Source organism: Rutilus rutilus (assembly GCF_951802725.1).
Source record: "Rutilus rutilus genome assembly, chromosome: 6".
NCBI classification, from domain to species: Eukaryota; Metazoa; Chordata; class Actinopteri; order Cypriniformes; family Leuciscidae; genus Rutilus; species Rutilus rutilus.
This window is the reverse complement of record NC_140214.1, coordinates 18,403,178-18,421,245: the sequence shown is the minus strand read 5'-3', so window position 1 is coordinate 18,421,245 and position 18,068 is coordinate 18,403,178. Positions and strand designations below refer to the sequence as shown.

The 18,068-nt window shown below is 36.8% G+C and overlaps 2 protein-coding genes across 3 annotated transcripts; both read right to left on the bottom strand.

Annotated features, from left to right (window-relative positions):
• Window positions 1-431: 431 nt before the first annotated feature.
• Window positions 432-6,502, bottom strand: e2f5 (E2F transcription factor 5). Of its 2 annotated transcripts, XR_014627606.1 has the most exons (9): window positions 6,229-6,502; window positions 4,995-5,104; window positions 4,649-4,810; window positions 4,006-4,114; window positions 3,538-3,823; window positions 2,740-2,874; window positions 2,584-2,622; window positions 1,703-1,866; window positions 483-1,593 (listed from the first exon to the last, which is right to left on the bottom strand). XR_014627606.1 is itself a non-coding variant. In XM_084411003.1 (8 exons), the coding sequence occupies exons 1-8, from the start codon at window positions 6,367-6,369 to the stop codon at window positions 1,757-1,759; spliced, it is 1,092 nt and encodes a 363-aa protein (XP_084267129.1). In that variant the 5' UTR covers window positions 6,370-6,502; the 3' UTR covers window positions 432-1,756. The 2 variants fall into 2 exon arrangements, 1 of the variants encoding a protein (XP_084267129.1); XM_084411003.1 differs by having other exon boundaries at window positions 432-1,866.
• Window positions 6,503-6,652: 150 nt separating this feature from the next.
• Window positions 6,653-18,051, bottom strand: lrrcc1 (leucine rich repeat and coiled-coil centrosomal protein 1). The gene is made up of 20 exons (XM_084412727.1): window positions 17,930-18,051; window positions 17,258-17,345; window positions 16,948-17,153; window positions 16,741-16,806; window positions 15,916-16,083; window positions 15,429-15,598; window positions 15,160-15,309; window positions 14,831-15,030; window positions 14,081-14,255; window positions 13,837-13,985; window positions 11,752-11,956; window positions 10,721-10,860; window positions 10,372-10,573; window positions 9,881-10,066; window positions 9,510-9,684; window positions 9,251-9,414; window positions 7,904-8,112; window positions 7,585-7,722; window positions 7,368-7,503; window positions 6,653-7,164 (listed from the first exon to the last, which is right to left on the bottom strand). Exons 2-20 carry the CDS (start codon window positions 17,299-17,301, stop codon window positions 7,054-7,056), a joined length of 2,994 nt encoding a protein of 997 aa, XP_084268853.1. The 5' UTR covers window positions 17,302-17,345; window positions 17,930-18,051; the 3' UTR covers window positions 6,653-7,053.
• Between the last annotated feature and the right edge of the window lie 17 nt (window positions 18,052-18,068).

Genomic DNA, 18,068 nt, shown 5'->3' with positions numbered 1-18,068 from the left:
AGTTCTTGGAATTAATAAATGTAATGTCAACATTTCCTTTGGTGAGGCACTGCCTACCCTGCCTACCCTGACCGCACGTCCCTGGTATATTTGATACATTAAACAATGATGGATAAGCAAAGTCCAGTAAATGTTTATCTTGAAATATTAAATATATTATATAATACAATACACTGTCAACATAGTTTTTTTTTTTTTTTTATGTTTTCTTTAAAGATTTGATACAGTTGGCTTTAAAGGGTTAAACTGTTCTTTACACTTTTTTTTTTTTTGAGGTATGTTTTTGTTACCCCTACTGGTTCGTTATGGCCACAATCTTTGGTCGATTTAAAGAGCATTACATTTTCTGTAAGTTGAGTCTTCATTTTAAAAACTGTTGATAAAATTTTCAATGCTGTATGTGAAAATTTTAGCAAAAGAAAGAGACGGGGGGAAAGATTGAGAGATGTACTGAAAATAAGGGAAAATAGGAGTTGATGGATAGATTTTGACAACCCAACAGAATGCTTTATGTGTGTTATATTGCAGTGTTACAAACAAATACATTTCTTCTCCAAGACAAGATTCCACACAGAACATAAATGATCACAATACTTGAGCAAAAGCAAGTGTTTTTTTATATATATATTTTTTTACATATATAAAACTTTGGTTAAAAAAGTGCAACAGAACAAAAACCTTGCTCTTGATTAGAAAAACTATACAGAGAAAATAAAGTTACTTACAATAATAGAAAAAAAAACTGCATAAGGCACAATCTTGTGGAATGTATAAACAAAGATTATCCACGGCAGCTTAACATCTTTATGTCCTCTAAACCAAGAACACTACAATTATATTAATTCCCCTTTTAAATTAGGTAGGATTGCAATTTGCAATAGGATCACAATATATATATATATATAAAAAAAAATCTAATTAGCATTTCACAACAAGGTGAACATAGTAATATTCCAACATGACAGTCAGTTCCAAAGACAAACAAAAAAAAACTCCGGTATAAGTAAACTCCAATATAAATATGCACAGTTGAGTGTCAGTGTTTCTATCAATACTAGACTACAAAACTAACCAACATACAAATAATTAGTGTTGTGATTAAATAGTTAGACGAATAATCAAGCCACTCAAATGTCTTTGTGTGAGCTGTTAAATTATATCATACACTTTCATGTCACATTGTAGAGCTCCTGCTTACAATATGTGCTAAGAAGATAAAGTTAGAACCCTTCATAAAGTATCATGAACAATAAAACAGGGTGGAACAGAAAGAGCAAAAACAAAGAACAAAAAGATGATCTTAAGGCACATGTTCCAACAACGTGTCATGTTTGGGTGGTTTTCATTTCTCAGATTACATTTAAACTGCCCTCCATTTGCCTTTATGAATTACACCATCACTCATCAGGAACAATGAGTGAAGTCACAAAACTGAAAACAAACTAACGACTGTATCAAACAAAATGACAATAGACGCACAAGTGTCTAAAGTTTAGGTGGGAGGAGTTTATCTTTTCTTCTCTCTTCCTCTTAAATATTAGTCATGGTTGAAGGCAGACAGGATGAACGCCGTTAAAGACTTGCAAACCTAAGCTAAGGATGAAATGTAAATGAATGTGAAACTGAGTGCAAGCCAAGGTTCAAGGAGCAGGCGCTGAGGCAGGAATGCAGCTGTTGGCAGTGGGGTGGGGTGACTCATTACCTTTGCTTTTGTCATATGAAAGCAAGTGTCGACCGGTGTGGCATTAATCGTGCTTTAATAATTAAGAATCTGCACATCAAAAAGGTCACAGACTCCCTCGTTGTCATCAAGGTTGAAATTGTAATCCACACCAGGGTTAGGTGAAAGTCTTAGCAAGGGGAAAACTAGTGGTAAACGCACACAAAAAAAGTTATCACAGAGCACAGGTTGAGTTCATCCAATATGCATTTACACACACACACACACAAAAAAAAAAAAAAACCCTCACAAGAAGTATCAATCCATACATTACTGTTCAAAAATTTGAGGTTGTTAATGTTTTTGAAAGAACTATCGTATGCCCACCAAGGCTGCATTTATTGATATACATTATAAACGGTCATGTAGTGAAATATTATAAAAAAATTTAAATGCAATTTATTCCTGTGATGGCAAAGCTGAATTTCCAGCATCATTACTCCAGTCTCCAGTGTCACATGATCCTTCAGAAATAATTTTTATATGCTAACTTAGTGCTTAAGTATTTCTTATTATAGATGTCGAAAAAGGTTGCGCATAACAGCAGATCTCATGACTGCATAACAGGGATCGATGCCATAACACAACAAGCCAAAGGCAAAAGTGATAGAGAAAAACTGGCAAGCATAGGAGAAAGAAGCCTTGAGAAGAACCATCACTCAGCTGTTTTGTCAGGAGTCAGGACGTATTAAAAAAGATTTATATGCACTGCTAGCTATATGATTAATTGATAAGGTCAGCAGTGAACTGCTTCTAGTCAGAACAAATATAACCAAAGGTGTTCTGTGTGGCCACAAGAGGGCTGCGCAGAAGGCCAACACTGACACAAATAAATGGCTGGAAAATATTTTGAAAGAACTTACCATCTGAAGACATCAATTCATCAATGAGATTAGAAACACCTGGAGGAAAAGGAAAAAAGGCAAGTGTAAAATAAGAGATGCATCTCCTTGAGGTTCAATTAAAATTACAAAAATATCACACTATCTTTTTTTTTGGTATAATGGAATTCATGTCACCTCCTCTCTCATCCCTCATTTCTTCCAGCATGGACTGCAGATCCTGACCACCCATGTCCCTCTGCTGTTCTTCAGGTCCACCTAGAGAGCCCTGCATCAGCAAACACTGACTGGCAGGAGACTCAGGGTGGCATTCTTTATATAAAAAAATAATTATAATTATTATAATATAAAGAGGTAGAAATTGTAACTAAAATCAATCATTAAAATACGGTATAAAAAAAATATCATATACACTACAATTCAAAAGATTTTTTTTTTTTTTTTAAGAAATGAATTTATTATTCAGTTCAAAGTGTTCTTTTGAACTTCCTATTCATCAGAGAATCCTGAAAATATATATCAGTTAAAGTTCAACATTGATACATTTTCTGGATCATCAAATCAGCATATTAGAATAATTTCTGAAGGATCATGTGACACTGAAGACTGGGGTAATGATGCTGAAAATTCAGCTTTGCCATCACAGGAATAAATTACATTTTAAAACATATTAAAATAGAAATCGTAAATAAATTGTAATATTTCACAAATTACTGTTTTTAATGTATATTTGATCAATAAATGCGGCCTTAGCAAGCATAAGAGATTTTTCACCAAATTAACCACCAAACTTTTGAATGGAAATATATTTATATAATGTTCATTAATACATCTCCTCATATATATTTAAAGGTGATGCATGTCATTTTTTCATTGTTAAATATATGTTTTTTTTTGACAATCCAATGACTGGTGCTATAAATATCAATCAGGAATATCAATCAATAAGGAATGGGGCCAGTATGAAAGCAGTACCCATGTGCATATCGGGGGACGTGGAGGACGGAGTGAGTTGGTGCTCTGCAGCGGGGCTTTTGAGCGGCCCACGCTTCAGATCACAGAGATCGGCTGAGGAGATGGGGAATCTCTGCAGCGCTGCTGGAGTACTAGGAGGAGTCGGCATGGCAGAAATGTCATCTAGAGGCGGGACGGAGACAACAACAGGCTTGGAGCAGCTCGTCTCTCTGTTTATCAGCATCACCTGGATGGGAGCCGTGTGACTTCGCAAGTTCACCTGGTATTTCTTCTGACCATTGTGGCCCTGAGTCAACAAAAAAGGCATGGAGATTATATACAGACAAAAATCACACACAAAAAAGCAAATGAACACCTTTTACATATAAACGTACAAAACGAAAATGTTTTAAAAAATTTCCGCTTTCACACTCAAACTGTTTCCAATAAAGATAAATTATGCACAATCTCAAGGTTGGTGTAACATACCATCTCGGGCACTGGGACCTCCAGTTGTGTCCCTGATGGTGCCATGACAGCTAGAAGAGTATCCCCACCAAACGCATCACATATGTCCTCATGTGTCACATAGCTGTATGTATACAATGCTAAGGAACATATACCAAGGGCTAATGCATTTTTTATCTCCAAAAATTCTCTGACACAGATTTTCTCAGAGGAAGGCAATATTTCTGAGAGAACACAAAAGTTTTGAAAGCAAACGTAAAATAAATTAATATATAAAAATATTCCTCCTGTATTTTTTCCATAATCATGCCCCCTTTAGGGGCTTCGCACCATGACAATGCCCGTTTTGAGATGGCTGAACTGTACATAAACCACTTCAAGTTTAATCCAAAGAGGAATAACTGGTGGGGTGAGGGTTGTGAAACTCTAGCATGAACTGCAGTATACTAGAGACTGGAAAGACTGGACTAGGGCGACTCAAATACCCAACAAGGACCAGGAAGGATAGCATTCAACATGTAATTATGTGCACTCCTCCGACAATGGCGTTTTCTGGGACTGTTAATTACCTGGGGAACCACCCAAAAATGGAAGAATATCAGACGAGAATAAGGAAAAAGAAAAACGCAACTATTTCTGGCTCATACACTGACAGTAAGGATATCTGCAGCTGGAGGAGTCTTCATTCAAGTGCTTGATGCTTTGTTGCAGACACGCTTTCTGCATGTCCAGCTCTCTCTCTTGAATCTCCAGATCAGCAATATTAGCCTTGAGAACTTCCACCTGCTCGAGAACTTCCTGAGGCTGGCAGCCTGAACTCTCCCCCCTAATTGAGATAAAGCAACTGCATTAGAGAATTACGCAACAGAAGTATATCACACTGAGCATGCATGGTGCAAAGAACGCACACATTACAAATTACATATACAGTATAATCACATAAGGAAAGTAATTTAGATAAATATAGTGTCAGGTAGCACATGGATAACTTTCTTAATCTTTGTACTCACTTCCACTGAATGGTGTTTTTGGTCTTTTTTTCAATGAGCCCAATACCTTCCAGAACATTGGTGATGTCGTAGATTCTCCTCTTCTGTTTGACTGCCAAACTGTCTGCCGCCTATGAAAATCACAATGTCATTATCAGAGACTGACCAATCAGAAGAGAGGAACTGGCTATTTAGGGGACCAAACTTCATTTACAGCTTGTAACAACAAATAACAACAGCTCGGGTTGTTGGGGTATCACAGTAGCTCTCAACTGTTATCAGAGGAGTACGAGTTGCCATCATGATAAAAATGGGCAGGTGTGCTAGAGCTGGTCAAACTGACCCCATCTGTCCTTGTATGATGGTTGATGGGAATATAATGGAAAGTAACAAAATGTACATGCACATTATGAACACTATAACTTTGGTGTCCCATTATATTTTTAAAAGCAGAGACAGAAATGCTCATATATTTAAAAAATAACTGAACAAATAAAAAAACTGGGCTAAATTAATGACCAAATAATAAAAACAACAATACACTGTTACCAAAAAAAAAAAAAAAAAAAAAGACAAAAAAAGGAAAATTCTTTAAACCTGTGACCCCAGAAATAACTAATTTGAATTATTTTTTTACATAATTTTGCATTCAAGCAGCCCTGTTACTTAAATGTATAAAAATAAAAATAAAATAAAAATAAATCTATTCTATCAATATCAACACACTAACATCTGATCCCAAACTAGTTAAGTTAACTTAGCCTCTACTAGATTTTAACAATAAATAGTTTTTTCTTTTTTAATCATTATTAAGCACCTCCCATTTGTTGAATTTTTTTTTTTTTTTTTTAAGAGATTAGGCCCTATTTTCTACCTTTTCAGCGGAAAGTAGCAGGAGATTAAACTAAAAATATATATATAATGTTATGTCTCCATAGAATTCACACGCAGTGCGTCTCTGCTGCCTCAAGCGTCAGGTAACAAACACCTGCTGCGAGAATCCCACGGGGTTCTTGTTCAAAAGTCCCTCTGACAATAACACGCCATTTCTGCTCGCTCTTTAACACTTTTAATTAACTACGAGCCAAACACTTAGTAATTCTGTATATAAGAGCCTCAAAACTCGGCGAAGGTCCACTCAGGTAAAAGTTTCTTTGTGTAATTCCTGACAGACGTCCTCACTGAACAGCCTGCCGACTTTCATTCATTTACTTCGTTCATTCATTCCGCCACTCGTAATTGTATTTTAACCCACCACTTTGAGATCGAGCACTCCATCTTTGGCCTCTTGAAGCAGAGAAACGAACTTGACTGTGAGGAGACCCAAACTCTTCTCATGGCGACTGGACCCGTTCGGTGTCGTGTGAGAAAAACCCGCGCTGTTCGACTCAGCCATACCATCCAAACAACCGGTGTAATTCGAAAACACCCTCTTTGTCCCGTATAGAGGTCGACCTCAGTTTAGCTGTGACGGTGAGGGGGAGCAACAATCATCTCTTGCACTTATTTACCTCAGGCTACACTTCTACTACTGATGGCTCGGGGGTTTTTAAATGAGAGGAAATGACGTAGGATTACTGTTACTATGACAACGTCTCCACTTGAGCGTTCCAGAGGTCTGTGCCAATAAAATGTTTCAAAATGTAATTTAATTCTCCAAAAAAGAAAGCACACCGAATACGGAATAACAACGAGTTTAGAATTTAATAACAATTTAAACAGAAAAGTAAATAAAAAGGCGATATTATATTAAAAGTGCATTTTATGATGCTGTATGTTGAAGGTACAACCGTTTTACAAAAAAAGGTATATATGCACACCAAAATATATAAAATATAATATTATTAATGTTTTATCATTAAAAAAATAAAAATAAATCACAGTTACAGTCAGTTCACATCCATTTAGTATTTATGTAATGTGAAACAAAGCCAAAAAGGCTGGACTCTCATAAGTACAATAATTTCAGGATATGTTCATGTTGGCAGGCAAACATAGGGACATACGTGACATAAGTCTTCTTATATAAGACATAAGGCATCTTCAAGTATTTTGTCTTTTGGTTTGTAATGGTACGAGGTCAGAAGTCTTTCAGCACTTGTGTGAGGCGTCTCATTTTCTCCTCCATTACCCTTTTATTACTCTCAGTTTCCTCAAGCAGCTGGCGCATTTCCTCCTCCACCTGGAGCACCTGTGGTTACAGAAAAAGAAATTTGGACTAAAGAAAGAGTGCTGTTCAAGCATCAGTCATTCATTAGGACATAATTAAAAACAACTCACTGCTCATTTTAGACAAGCAGTTTGTCTGAAAGTGACAACACTAGCCATATGAATGCAAATACGATGAATCAATACATAAATCAATACTGAAATGATAACTTGTTACAGTGGTACCTTCTGATTGGCCTTTTCTATCTGTTTCTGTTTGTCATTCGCAAGATGAAGTAGTTCCGCCTGATGGGAAGCTTGTAGAGTCTCCAGTTGTCTACGGAAGGCATCGTCCACAGAGTGAAGCTTCTCCACTGCCGCTCTAATAAATCAATAAATCAGTTTTAAACGTATCGAATCTATACTACATTGGCCAAATTAGGACCTGCTGCCCATCTCATACCTCTGTGATTGTGATGCTTTGTCCCTTTCCTCCAACAGCGTTCTCTCTTTGGAATCAAAACCGTCCTTCATTCGCTTCACCTGGCTCTCGAGCCTGTTCAACAGTTCAGCCTTTTCCTGCCATTTCTTACTTGAGGCCCTGCAAAAGTTGAATACATTAGTGTATTTTGGATAGCTGTTGAATTTAAAGGATTATATCCGTGTGATGGAGTGCAGCAGACATCAGCCTTTAAAACAACAACAACAACAACAACACACTGTATTGCGCAGCTTGGAATCATAACATATTGGTGATTACGATAAAACCTATTATTTCATACCTGTATGTCTCTTTAACCTCATCAAGCTCCACCTCCTTATCAAGGAGCTGTTGTTTCAGCTCCTCCTTCCTGAGACTGAGCTGCTCCACTGTGTCTCTGAGCTCCACTGCAGAGGCCATCTCCTCCTCCAGCTGCTGCTTCAGCTTTCGCTGGTCCTGCACACTCTCGTCACGGAGTCTACGGATCTGCTCATCTCGTTCCAGCAATGCCTAGAAGCAATATGTCAGAACAAAATGAGTCAGGTGATGAAAACTGGCAATATAACACATTAGATTTTGCTCATCAGACTATTTTTTTGTATTTAATTCATTAAATTAGCACTAAATTACCCTCTTGTCGTTACAAACCCGTATGCCCATTCATCTTTGGAAACAAATTAAGATCTTTTTGATGAAATCTGAGCGATTTCTGTCCCTCCTTAGACAGCTATGCAACTGACACTTCAAAAAGCTTCAAAAAGTTCATAAAGAGATCGTAAAACTAATCCATATTAATTAAGCGGTTTAGTCAAAATTTTCTGAAGGGACACGATCACTTTACATGATGAACAGATTGAATTTTTGCTTTTATTCACATATAAACATTTATCAACTCACACATCAGTTGTGGTAAACGGAAGATCAAGCATGTTTGCTTGAAGTGCAAGAACCAAATTAGGTTCATTCTCGTGTTACCCAGCACATATGAGCTTCTGCAAGAGGTTTGTTCTCGCATGTCAAGCAGGTTTGGTTGAGTTTTCTTCTGTTTATGTTCGCTGATCAATGTTTATAAAAGCCTAAATTCAATCTGTTCATCATATAATGCGATTGAGTCTCTTCAGAAAATTTAGACTGAACCGCTCCATTCATATGGAAAAAAGATCTTCATTTGTGTTCAACAAAAGAAAAACTCAAACAGCTGTGGAACAACATGAGGGTGAGTAACTGATGACAATTTTCGGGTGAACTATCCCTTTAAGCCTAGTCCCTGACTAAAATGCATTATTGAGATTTTTTTAACTCAAAACATCTTGCACTGACATATCTTGAAATAGAGACTGCTTTCAAAAACATTCAGAAAAAAGTACAGACCCTAAACTTTTAAACGGTAGTGTAGATTTTGTGATAAAAGGAATGTCTTACCACAGGATCGATTAAAGATGTATTGAGAAGCATTTTGAAAAGTTGTACAGTTTAACTTCAAATGTTGTCTTATAAAAATGGCACTCATGGCATATTGGTGGTTAATATGATTACTTAATAGACACATCATGCAATTGTAATAATTCATTATTCAAAACAATTATAATCAATTGACAGCCTTAATTTAGATCTTAAATTATAGTTTTGTGAGTGAGTAGGACTTCACCTCTTTTAGTTTACGAATTGTTTCTGTCTGGTCATCAACAATCTTAGCTTTAATCCTGAGTGCATCATTGTCTCTCTCATTCTGCTTCTTCTGTGATTCCAGTTCGGTTAACAAAACCTCAATTCTGGCCTCCAGTCGACCACGGTCCTGTGCTAAGGATGCACCTAAGCAAAAGGACAAACAAAAAAACTTAGTTCAAATACAAAAGACTCTATCTGCATCATCTTTTCTTTAAGTTTTCTTAAAGTTACGGATGTACCTTGCTGTGCAAGTTCCTGGCCCCAGATCTTCCTCTCTGCCCGTAGTCCATCTATGACAGACTCTTGAGCAGTTAGCTGGGAGATCAGCTTGGATTTGTCCTTCTTCAGTAGCTCCACCTGTAGGTTAAGTCGTTTATCATCCTCTAATCTGGATTCCAATGACTGCACACGGGCCTAACATGCAAAAACAGAGCATAATGTAATTTATGAGGCACTTCCTAAGAACTGATTAAAATCACAACCATACGATAATAAAAAAAGAACATCTGGCTAGACATGTATGCGTACATGATAATGATGTCGATTTCTATGAAGAACAACAAAATCAAGAACTTGTATATTTTTTTGTAAGTAAAATATTTGGTCTTACCTTGAATTCAATGGCAGCTTCTTTTTTGGCTTTGAGTATCTCAGTAATTCGTGTTTTCTGCTCTTTTACCATAGCTGTGAGTTCCTGCACCAGAGAGGCTGACTGCTTCTCCTTCTGCTGAGACTGGCTGAGGCTTGACTTTACTTCTAAGAGTTCAGCAGACACCTGATCAAACCCCTCCTTGACCTAGAAATCACACACACACACACACACACACACACACACACACACACACACACACACACACACGTTGGAATTCCATGTTTTATGGGGACTTTCCATAGACATAATGATTTTTATACTGTATATTAAAAAACTGTATATTCTATCCCCTGACTCTAAACCTATCCATTACAAAACTTTCTGCATTTTTACATTTTCAAAAATGTTCCAAAATGTTTGTCCCCATTACACACACACAAAATATATATATTTTTTTTATTCTAATAAGACTATTCAGACTAAATATGTTACCTCAGATTTTGATTTACCTCTGAGAAACGCTTTGACTCAATGGTGAGAGCAATGCGAAATTCATCCTCTAGAGCAGCATACTGTCTTCTAGAATCAGTGATCTTCTGTTCCAAATCAGCCTGTTTCTGGGCAAATCTCTGTTCTGTCGCCGCCACCTCTTTGTCTACCGCCTCCTTAAACTCAGTCCCACCAGGAAGCAGTCGGGTTGCAAGCTCTTTCCTGTCCCACAAAGTTAAACAGTCAAACAGGTGCAAGATGAAACAGTTGAAATTTCCTGTTTTGTAAACGAATTTTTTTTTCAGACAGTTACTCTTACTACGACTAGGAAAATGATCATAGACACGATTCCATGTGGTGCTTGTGTACCTGTGCATCTCCTCTCTGGAGGCCAAAAGTTCATGCAAATGCTGCAGCTTCTCTTTGTGCTGTCGTGCTGATGCGCGGAGTATTTCAACTTCCCTTTTTAAGGCGGATGCTTTATTCCCTAACTCCTGAGTCCTCTTCATCTGAAATAATAATAATATTATTTAAAAATTATTCTGAAATAGAAATAATATTTAGCAGGTTTTGAAGACTGTTTTTCTGCTACAAGTGACACTTCAAGCAGTTTTCCAATGGTAGCCATTCAAACACATGCAAAAGGTCATGTGTAAAATATTCCTCTCAATTGAAAGGATTCAAAATGGCAAAAAGAAATTGGAACGTCTGCAATTCAGCCAAATGCCTATATATATTTATTTATTGGAAGCTGCTTCTTTAACCATCCCACAAAAATTGCTCTTTACATGGCTAGTATTTCAGTGTCATTCTAGTAAGTAGGGACAGTTCTTGTTAGGTCAATGAAGACCTGAATTCATGGTTCAGACATGAACCAAGTTAACTCTTGAACCTTGTAGATCATACACTATATTGGAGCACTCAGTTCATGCTATGGATCCGTCATTACTGAAGATATGAGCTGTGTTCGAAATTGCCCCCTGTACCCTCATTCACTATTCTCTACATTAGCCTACTAATATGGTCTACTTGAAGGACTGAATGAAAACGAGCGAGAGAATTCGGACACTGACTGTGCTGGAAGGGCTGATGCTTTTGCATAGTTTGTGCTCCCTGTTTAACAATCATTTGAAACTTAATGAAAACATTTATCTTGATCTCTTGTCATGGAAAACCCTTAATTAAACAATGTAATAATCAATTCAAAAGCAATGTATACCTGTATGATATTACGCTGTACCCACATTGGACCAGCGGTTTGGAAAATGGAAGGATGATGCGGGAATTCATTCGGCATGACCTTCACAGTACATTATGGGTATTCTCTAGCCGTTGAGTGTACATCGGTTGTATATGGGGGGGATTTTGGACACAGCCATGGGCTGCAAATGTTACTCTACCTCTTCTGCATGCTGTTGTTCCCTAAGAGCCTCAGCTTGGGTCATGCTGTTCTTCAGACTGTGCAGCGCCCTCTTGTGTTGATCTTCCCGGTTGTGCACTTGCTCCAGCTGTTCTAACGTTGACCTGTACCTCTCCTCCAACTCCTGCAAACGAGTCTGCGATCCTGCCCGATCAGAGCGCTCTTTTAACAACAACTCCTTCAGCCTAAAGGAAAAAGACAGATCTCATTTCTCACAATTTTTTTGAATAATCATTATTTTTTACCATGCATTCGTGTACACCACCATTCATAAGTTTGGGGTTGGTAAGATTTTTTTTATGTTTTTGAAAGAAGTCTCTAATGCTCACTGAGACTGCATTTATTTGATGTATGTTTTGTAATTTACACTGCCCGGCCAAAAAAAAATGGATTTAAATAGGCAAATGCTTAAGAGTCTATGATTGGATTATTATTGCAGAGATTATCATGTTTCTAGTATGTTGTATGTATGGTATGGTATGAACTGTGTGAAAATTATTCTTCATACTCCCTCCCAACCATTCTTTCACAATTTGAGCCTGATGAATCTTGACATTGTCATCCTGGAATATGGCCATAATGTGTCTTCCTACATGGTTGTTTAAGAAATGAAAAGCTACTGTCTCCATCAGTTAGGGTTAAAAGAGCTGTTCCCAAACATATAACATGCTAGAAACATAATACTCACTGCAATAATGATCCAATCATAGACTTTTAACCATTTGCCTATTTAAATCCAAACAGTGACTTTTTTTTTTTTTTGGCCAGGCAAAACAAAATGTATTTTAAAATGTAATTTATTCCTGTGATGCAAAGCTGAATTTTCAGCATCATTACTCCAGTCTTCAGTGTCACGTGATCCTTCAGAAATCATTCTAATATGTTGATGTGTTGCTCAAACATTTCTTATTATAATCCATGTTAAAAACGTATATATTTATTCTTAATATATATTCGAAGCATTTATTTGAAATAGTAGCATAAGATTTTTTAATGTGTCCTTGCCAAATAAAAGTATTCATTATATTAATACCAATTTTTAATATTGACATGTATTTAATAACGATGTATCAAAGTGTATTAAATGATGTAGGCTATCAAAGTGTATCAAATTTTAATTACAATTCTATTAAATTAATTAAATGGATTTATTGGCAAAGTTTATTGATAGGACATTACAGAGATGACTGAAAGTGATCTGGAAAAGAATGGGCAACAGGATTGGGAAATTAGTCAAAAATCGATTTCAATCGGATTCAAACACACAATCTGCATTAGCACCAAGGCCCAACATGTCGCCATTACCCACTAGGCCACAGCTCCGACACACTGCATTATAGCAAAAAGTGAATTACACATTAAAACTTCTGTTTGATGACATTTCAGATATGACACTGTCATATTCACTGTCATTTACACACACACAGCAGATAAAGAGTTAACAAAACAGATACTGGACAGTGAGGTGAGAATCATTAGCAGCAGAAAGCTACAGGGCTGGTAATTAGGATTGATTGATGATCTGCAGCAGACATGTGCCTGTCACCATGACTTTAATCTCCATTATAATTACGATTTATCACCAGGGGGAGTGCGTGGGCTATAATACTGGAGCACAATATCAGGGCCATCATCATGCCACAGAAACTGTTGTGCAGGTGGGATGGCAGAGATTCATACATCAAGGGCCTGCAGTGGTGTCTCTGGAAACTTCTAATAAAATTTAATTATACTCAAGTGTATTCAGATCCAACATTTCAGCTGGAGCTGACACCAATTAGGGGCAATACGTCAAGCCAAACATTCTCTACAAACACTTGGACGGCTGGAGATTGTTAAGATGTCCTTGATGGGAGAGAATGTTTAAATGAGTGAGATAATAGGTGTTGCAGCTAACTGTGCTCATCCGTAAAAGAAAAAAATTAATAAATAAATAACTTTGTCCGCAGTAAAACTCTTAATTGAGCTGCTTAATTTGCATTCACATTTCATTCACATTCAAAGGCATAAACATAAAGAGACAAAGTGAAACTATCCATTTTAACAGAGAACTGTTTGTCCTCACCTGTCTGTGGTGTGTAATGCCAAACTCTGCAGGTCCTTTTCCTCGCTGGCTTGAGTCTGCAGGTTCTTGAGCTGTTCGGTAAGTCTCTTTGCAGCCTGCTCTGCCTTCCAGCGCCGCTCCCGCTCCTGGTCTCGCTCTTCCACTATTGTCTGCATGTAAAAACACAAGCGCTTTACTCTTTTTACATCTACAGTAGCTTAATAAAAAAAACATATGCTGGACCTGAACAGTGCAGTTTGCATACCCTGTAGGTTTCCTCTTGAGGTTGAGTTGAGCTTTTGCTAGGACTTGCCTTGATGTTTTTGGGGCCCTTTTTTACAGACTCTATGGTTTCAACAGACCCAGAGCTCTGGACTGATGTCCTCCTACGGGCACCAACAGCCAGCTTCGTCGACTTCTGCTTCTGTGTATTTGTCACACTGCAATGGAAACAAAATCCATTTTGGACTAATGAGAGATAGTAGAACTTATGGAAAATATTAAATATGTAAAAAAATATATAACTATATAAATATAAATAATTTAAATGAACATAAGGATGCATTATTGTATGTATTCAAATATTATTGCTGTAACTCATCAATAGTAGCTTTCTCTAGTTCTGTGCTAATTGAAGTTTCAGTTTTGATGAAGCTAAATTAACTTTGTGACAGTGTAATCATTCTTGTGTACAAGCAATTTTAAGTGGGAGGAGCTAGGACAATTTATAAACTGCCCCGATTACTGGACTACTGCAAAGCCTTCGTTAGATGCACCATCCAGTCTTTCTGAATTGGGTAAAGAATGCAGCAAGTAAATATTTTGAACAGCCTCTCAAAACACAATTCAAGGCCTGTGCTGAAGTAAACATTATTACATTATTAATCAAATCCAGTAAACTGTAATGAGAAGTCTTTGTGCAACTGAAGTCTAAATTCTCAAAAAAACACTCGAAATTCAGTTTGAGACCAAGTGCACATATACAGTGTATATATATGTGTACAAGTTACTTCACCTTTCAGATTGTTTGGGTTTGGTGTCCTGAGACAGTTTTTTCCCTGCAGAACCTCTGGGATGAGATGGGATTCTGGAATGCCGTTGGTTCTCTTTTCCACTGTCACATTCGCTCTCTGATGTCTGATCGGTGTCTCTTTTAGCTTTATGTACCACAGAAGGTACAGAACTGTTGGTGTTAAAGCCAGCCCCTGTAGGGATCTAAGTACAAATGCAGAATATTAGTACTTTTTGCTACATTTTGAAATGTTAAATTATCAATTATCATCATATGAAAATACTGATAATAATGATAACTGAAATGTAATAATCAATTTTTACATAATGTACCTTCTGAATTAGATGGGAAACCTGCTGCTCTAGTTTTTTAATTCGCTGCTCATTTTCTTGATTTTCTGCAGCTGGTTTTCCGCCTCGTTTCCGAAACTGGGTCAGGACTTCATCAATCCGTGGAGTAGTGAGAGGAGCATCTGACTTTGCCTTCATAATAAAGAAACACTCTGAACATAAGCATGTGTCTCACCTACCACCTTAGATAAATATATGTTATGGTTAGCTAATTAAAAAGCTAATCAAAAAGTATAGTAAAAATATTTTACCAGTTCTCCATTAACACTAGTGTCTGATGAAATTAGAAACTCAAGAAAGTCCTCAAGACCAGGAACATCCATGGGACTGTCCTCTGCTAAAGGAGATGTGTTTCCAAGGCGATCTACTCCATCTAGTGTGGTGACTTGATGCAGAGATTGAAGAACCATTTCCCTGTAGCCTAAAACATACGAAGAACATTTACCAGATTTACAAAACAGGGCAAATTAACATGAGAGCGCAATTCCAAAAAAGCACTGATGGGAGTGTAAAGTTCTGCCTCTCCTCATGTAAATGTTGTGTGTGAAAGGGAAACTCCTACAAATGCATATGCAATAAGGCCTAACCCTGTCTGTAGTAAATCCTGACAGTAATTTTTTAACACCAAAAGAGGGTTTGCACTGGCACAAGCTGTTAGTAAAATTATAAATTTTTTCTCACTATTTCAAACCTTTCACCACATTTCATTACATGTCAGGAGGACTTTTTCCAACAAACCTGGCAGCGAGCAGATTGGATTCTGTGCACCTTCCTTGCTAAGAGTAACATCTTTCAGATTCTGCAGTCCCACCATGCACTGCAGCAGGTGGTTCATACTCTCCAAACGATTGCTGTGGAGCTGCAGGTACTTTAGTTTGTATTCCGCTCCATGGAGATACAAAAGACCTAAAACCACAGAGCAGAAAATGAATACACAGTTGTCTAATTGTGATCTACACTAATGTTGTTCAAAAATTTAGGATCAGAATTTTTTTTCTTATTAAGGTACTTTTATTCAGCAGGGATGCATTAAGTTGTTCAAAAGTGACTTTAACATTGTTAAAAAAGATTTCTACTTAAAATAAATTCTGAAAAAAATCCTGAAAAAATGCTTTTACTAGAATATTAAGCAGAACAACTGTTTTCAACATTATTAGTATAAAACATTTAAATGAGCACAAATTCAACATATTAGAAGGATTTTAGAAGGATCATGTGAGACTGAGTACTATACAGGCTGTTGAAAATAAAGCTTTGCCATCACAAGAATAAATTACACTGTGAAATATATATAAAAATCATATTAGAAAAGTATAGCCTATTCACTTTTTTTTTATTGCAATGATAAAGTATTTCACCGTTTTATTGTATATTGGATAGTAAAAAAAAATATATGAGCATAACGGTAAGCATAAGAGACTTCTTTCAAAAACATTTAAAAAAATCTTACCAACCCAACCAAACTTCTGAATGGCAGTGTGCATTTCTTATCTTGAGAGATCAGAGAGCTAAAAGAAACTACTCAGGAATTAACATATTTGATGGAAATGCAATCTAACCTACCAGTTAGGTCATTTATTTGATTGTAGGCCAAATTCAGTCTTGTGAGGTTCGTTAGTCCATTAAGTCCTGAAATAAATCCATGTATTGACAAATCAGACACAATTTCATTTGACCATTTTTCAAACATTGTTTTACAGCAAAAAAATTATACTACAATGCTAAAAAAACATTCTTAATATTTTCTGCCTCAAAAAGTGTGAGCTTTACCTTCTACTTTAGAAATTAAGTTGCAGGACAGGTTTAGGGTGCGCAGAGAGGACAGGGAAGCTAATCCTTCAATACAACAGATGTGATTGGATGACAGGTCTAGATGTCTTATGTACCAAGCTGTCGTCAAGCCCTCAATCTTAGTGAGGCGATTGCAGTGAAGATTCAAGGATGAAATGCTGGGATTCAGATGGACCTCTAGTAGACTACAAATAAATATCTTCAGTGAAGTCACCATCACACACTACTGTACTTAACATACAATCCAGTATTGATAGTCTAAATCTGAAGTAGAATGAGTTAAACTCACCTTGAAATATCCTTATCAATTAGACAGAGCTCTCCAACAGCCATAACGAAGCTAAAGACTGACTGAGAACAAGCTTGTCTTTATCAACCTGTCAAATATAATATGCAATAAACCCACAATAACTGGGGTGTCACATGATCGAATAGGTCACAACAAATTCGATGACAGTGACGGAGCACATTAACCACAGCATAGTGTGTTATTGTTTCATATTTATGTACAATGGCGCAACAAAATGTCCCTTCATCGAAATAAATGTTAAATCATGGGAAAATGATTCAGATCACGAGGATTAAGACGAAGAACTGCGGTACGTTTAAGTTAACGTTTCTTAAGTTTTAAACTCTTAAAGTCCGACAGTTCAGCACTTGACAACACAACAACACAATGTAAACAAAGCCCAGCCTGATCGTTTACAGACTTGATTGTGCTAATAACAGACATATTATACTATTAAAAGGCATGTATAGTTGCCAGGGTCAAATAAAAGTACAAAATTGTTAGGTAACTTAAAGCTTTAATTTCAAATGCAAAGTGCTGTGACGTTAGTTAACGTTAGTTTTAACGTCCGTTCTTCTTCTGCTAGCCTCGGTTTTTTTTGTGTGTGTTTTTTTTCGTCTCCATTATGCTATAATTAATATGTATAGAAGGCAACGTATTACTATCACCTACCCGACTTGTGGAAAACTTTAACTGCATGGGTAGGATTCAAAGCTTTCAATTATATTTTACCGCTGCAAAAATTAAAAGTCCCGCTTAGTCTTAATTCCCACTTCCGGCCTTGTACGTAGTCACTTCCGTGAAAGTCAAA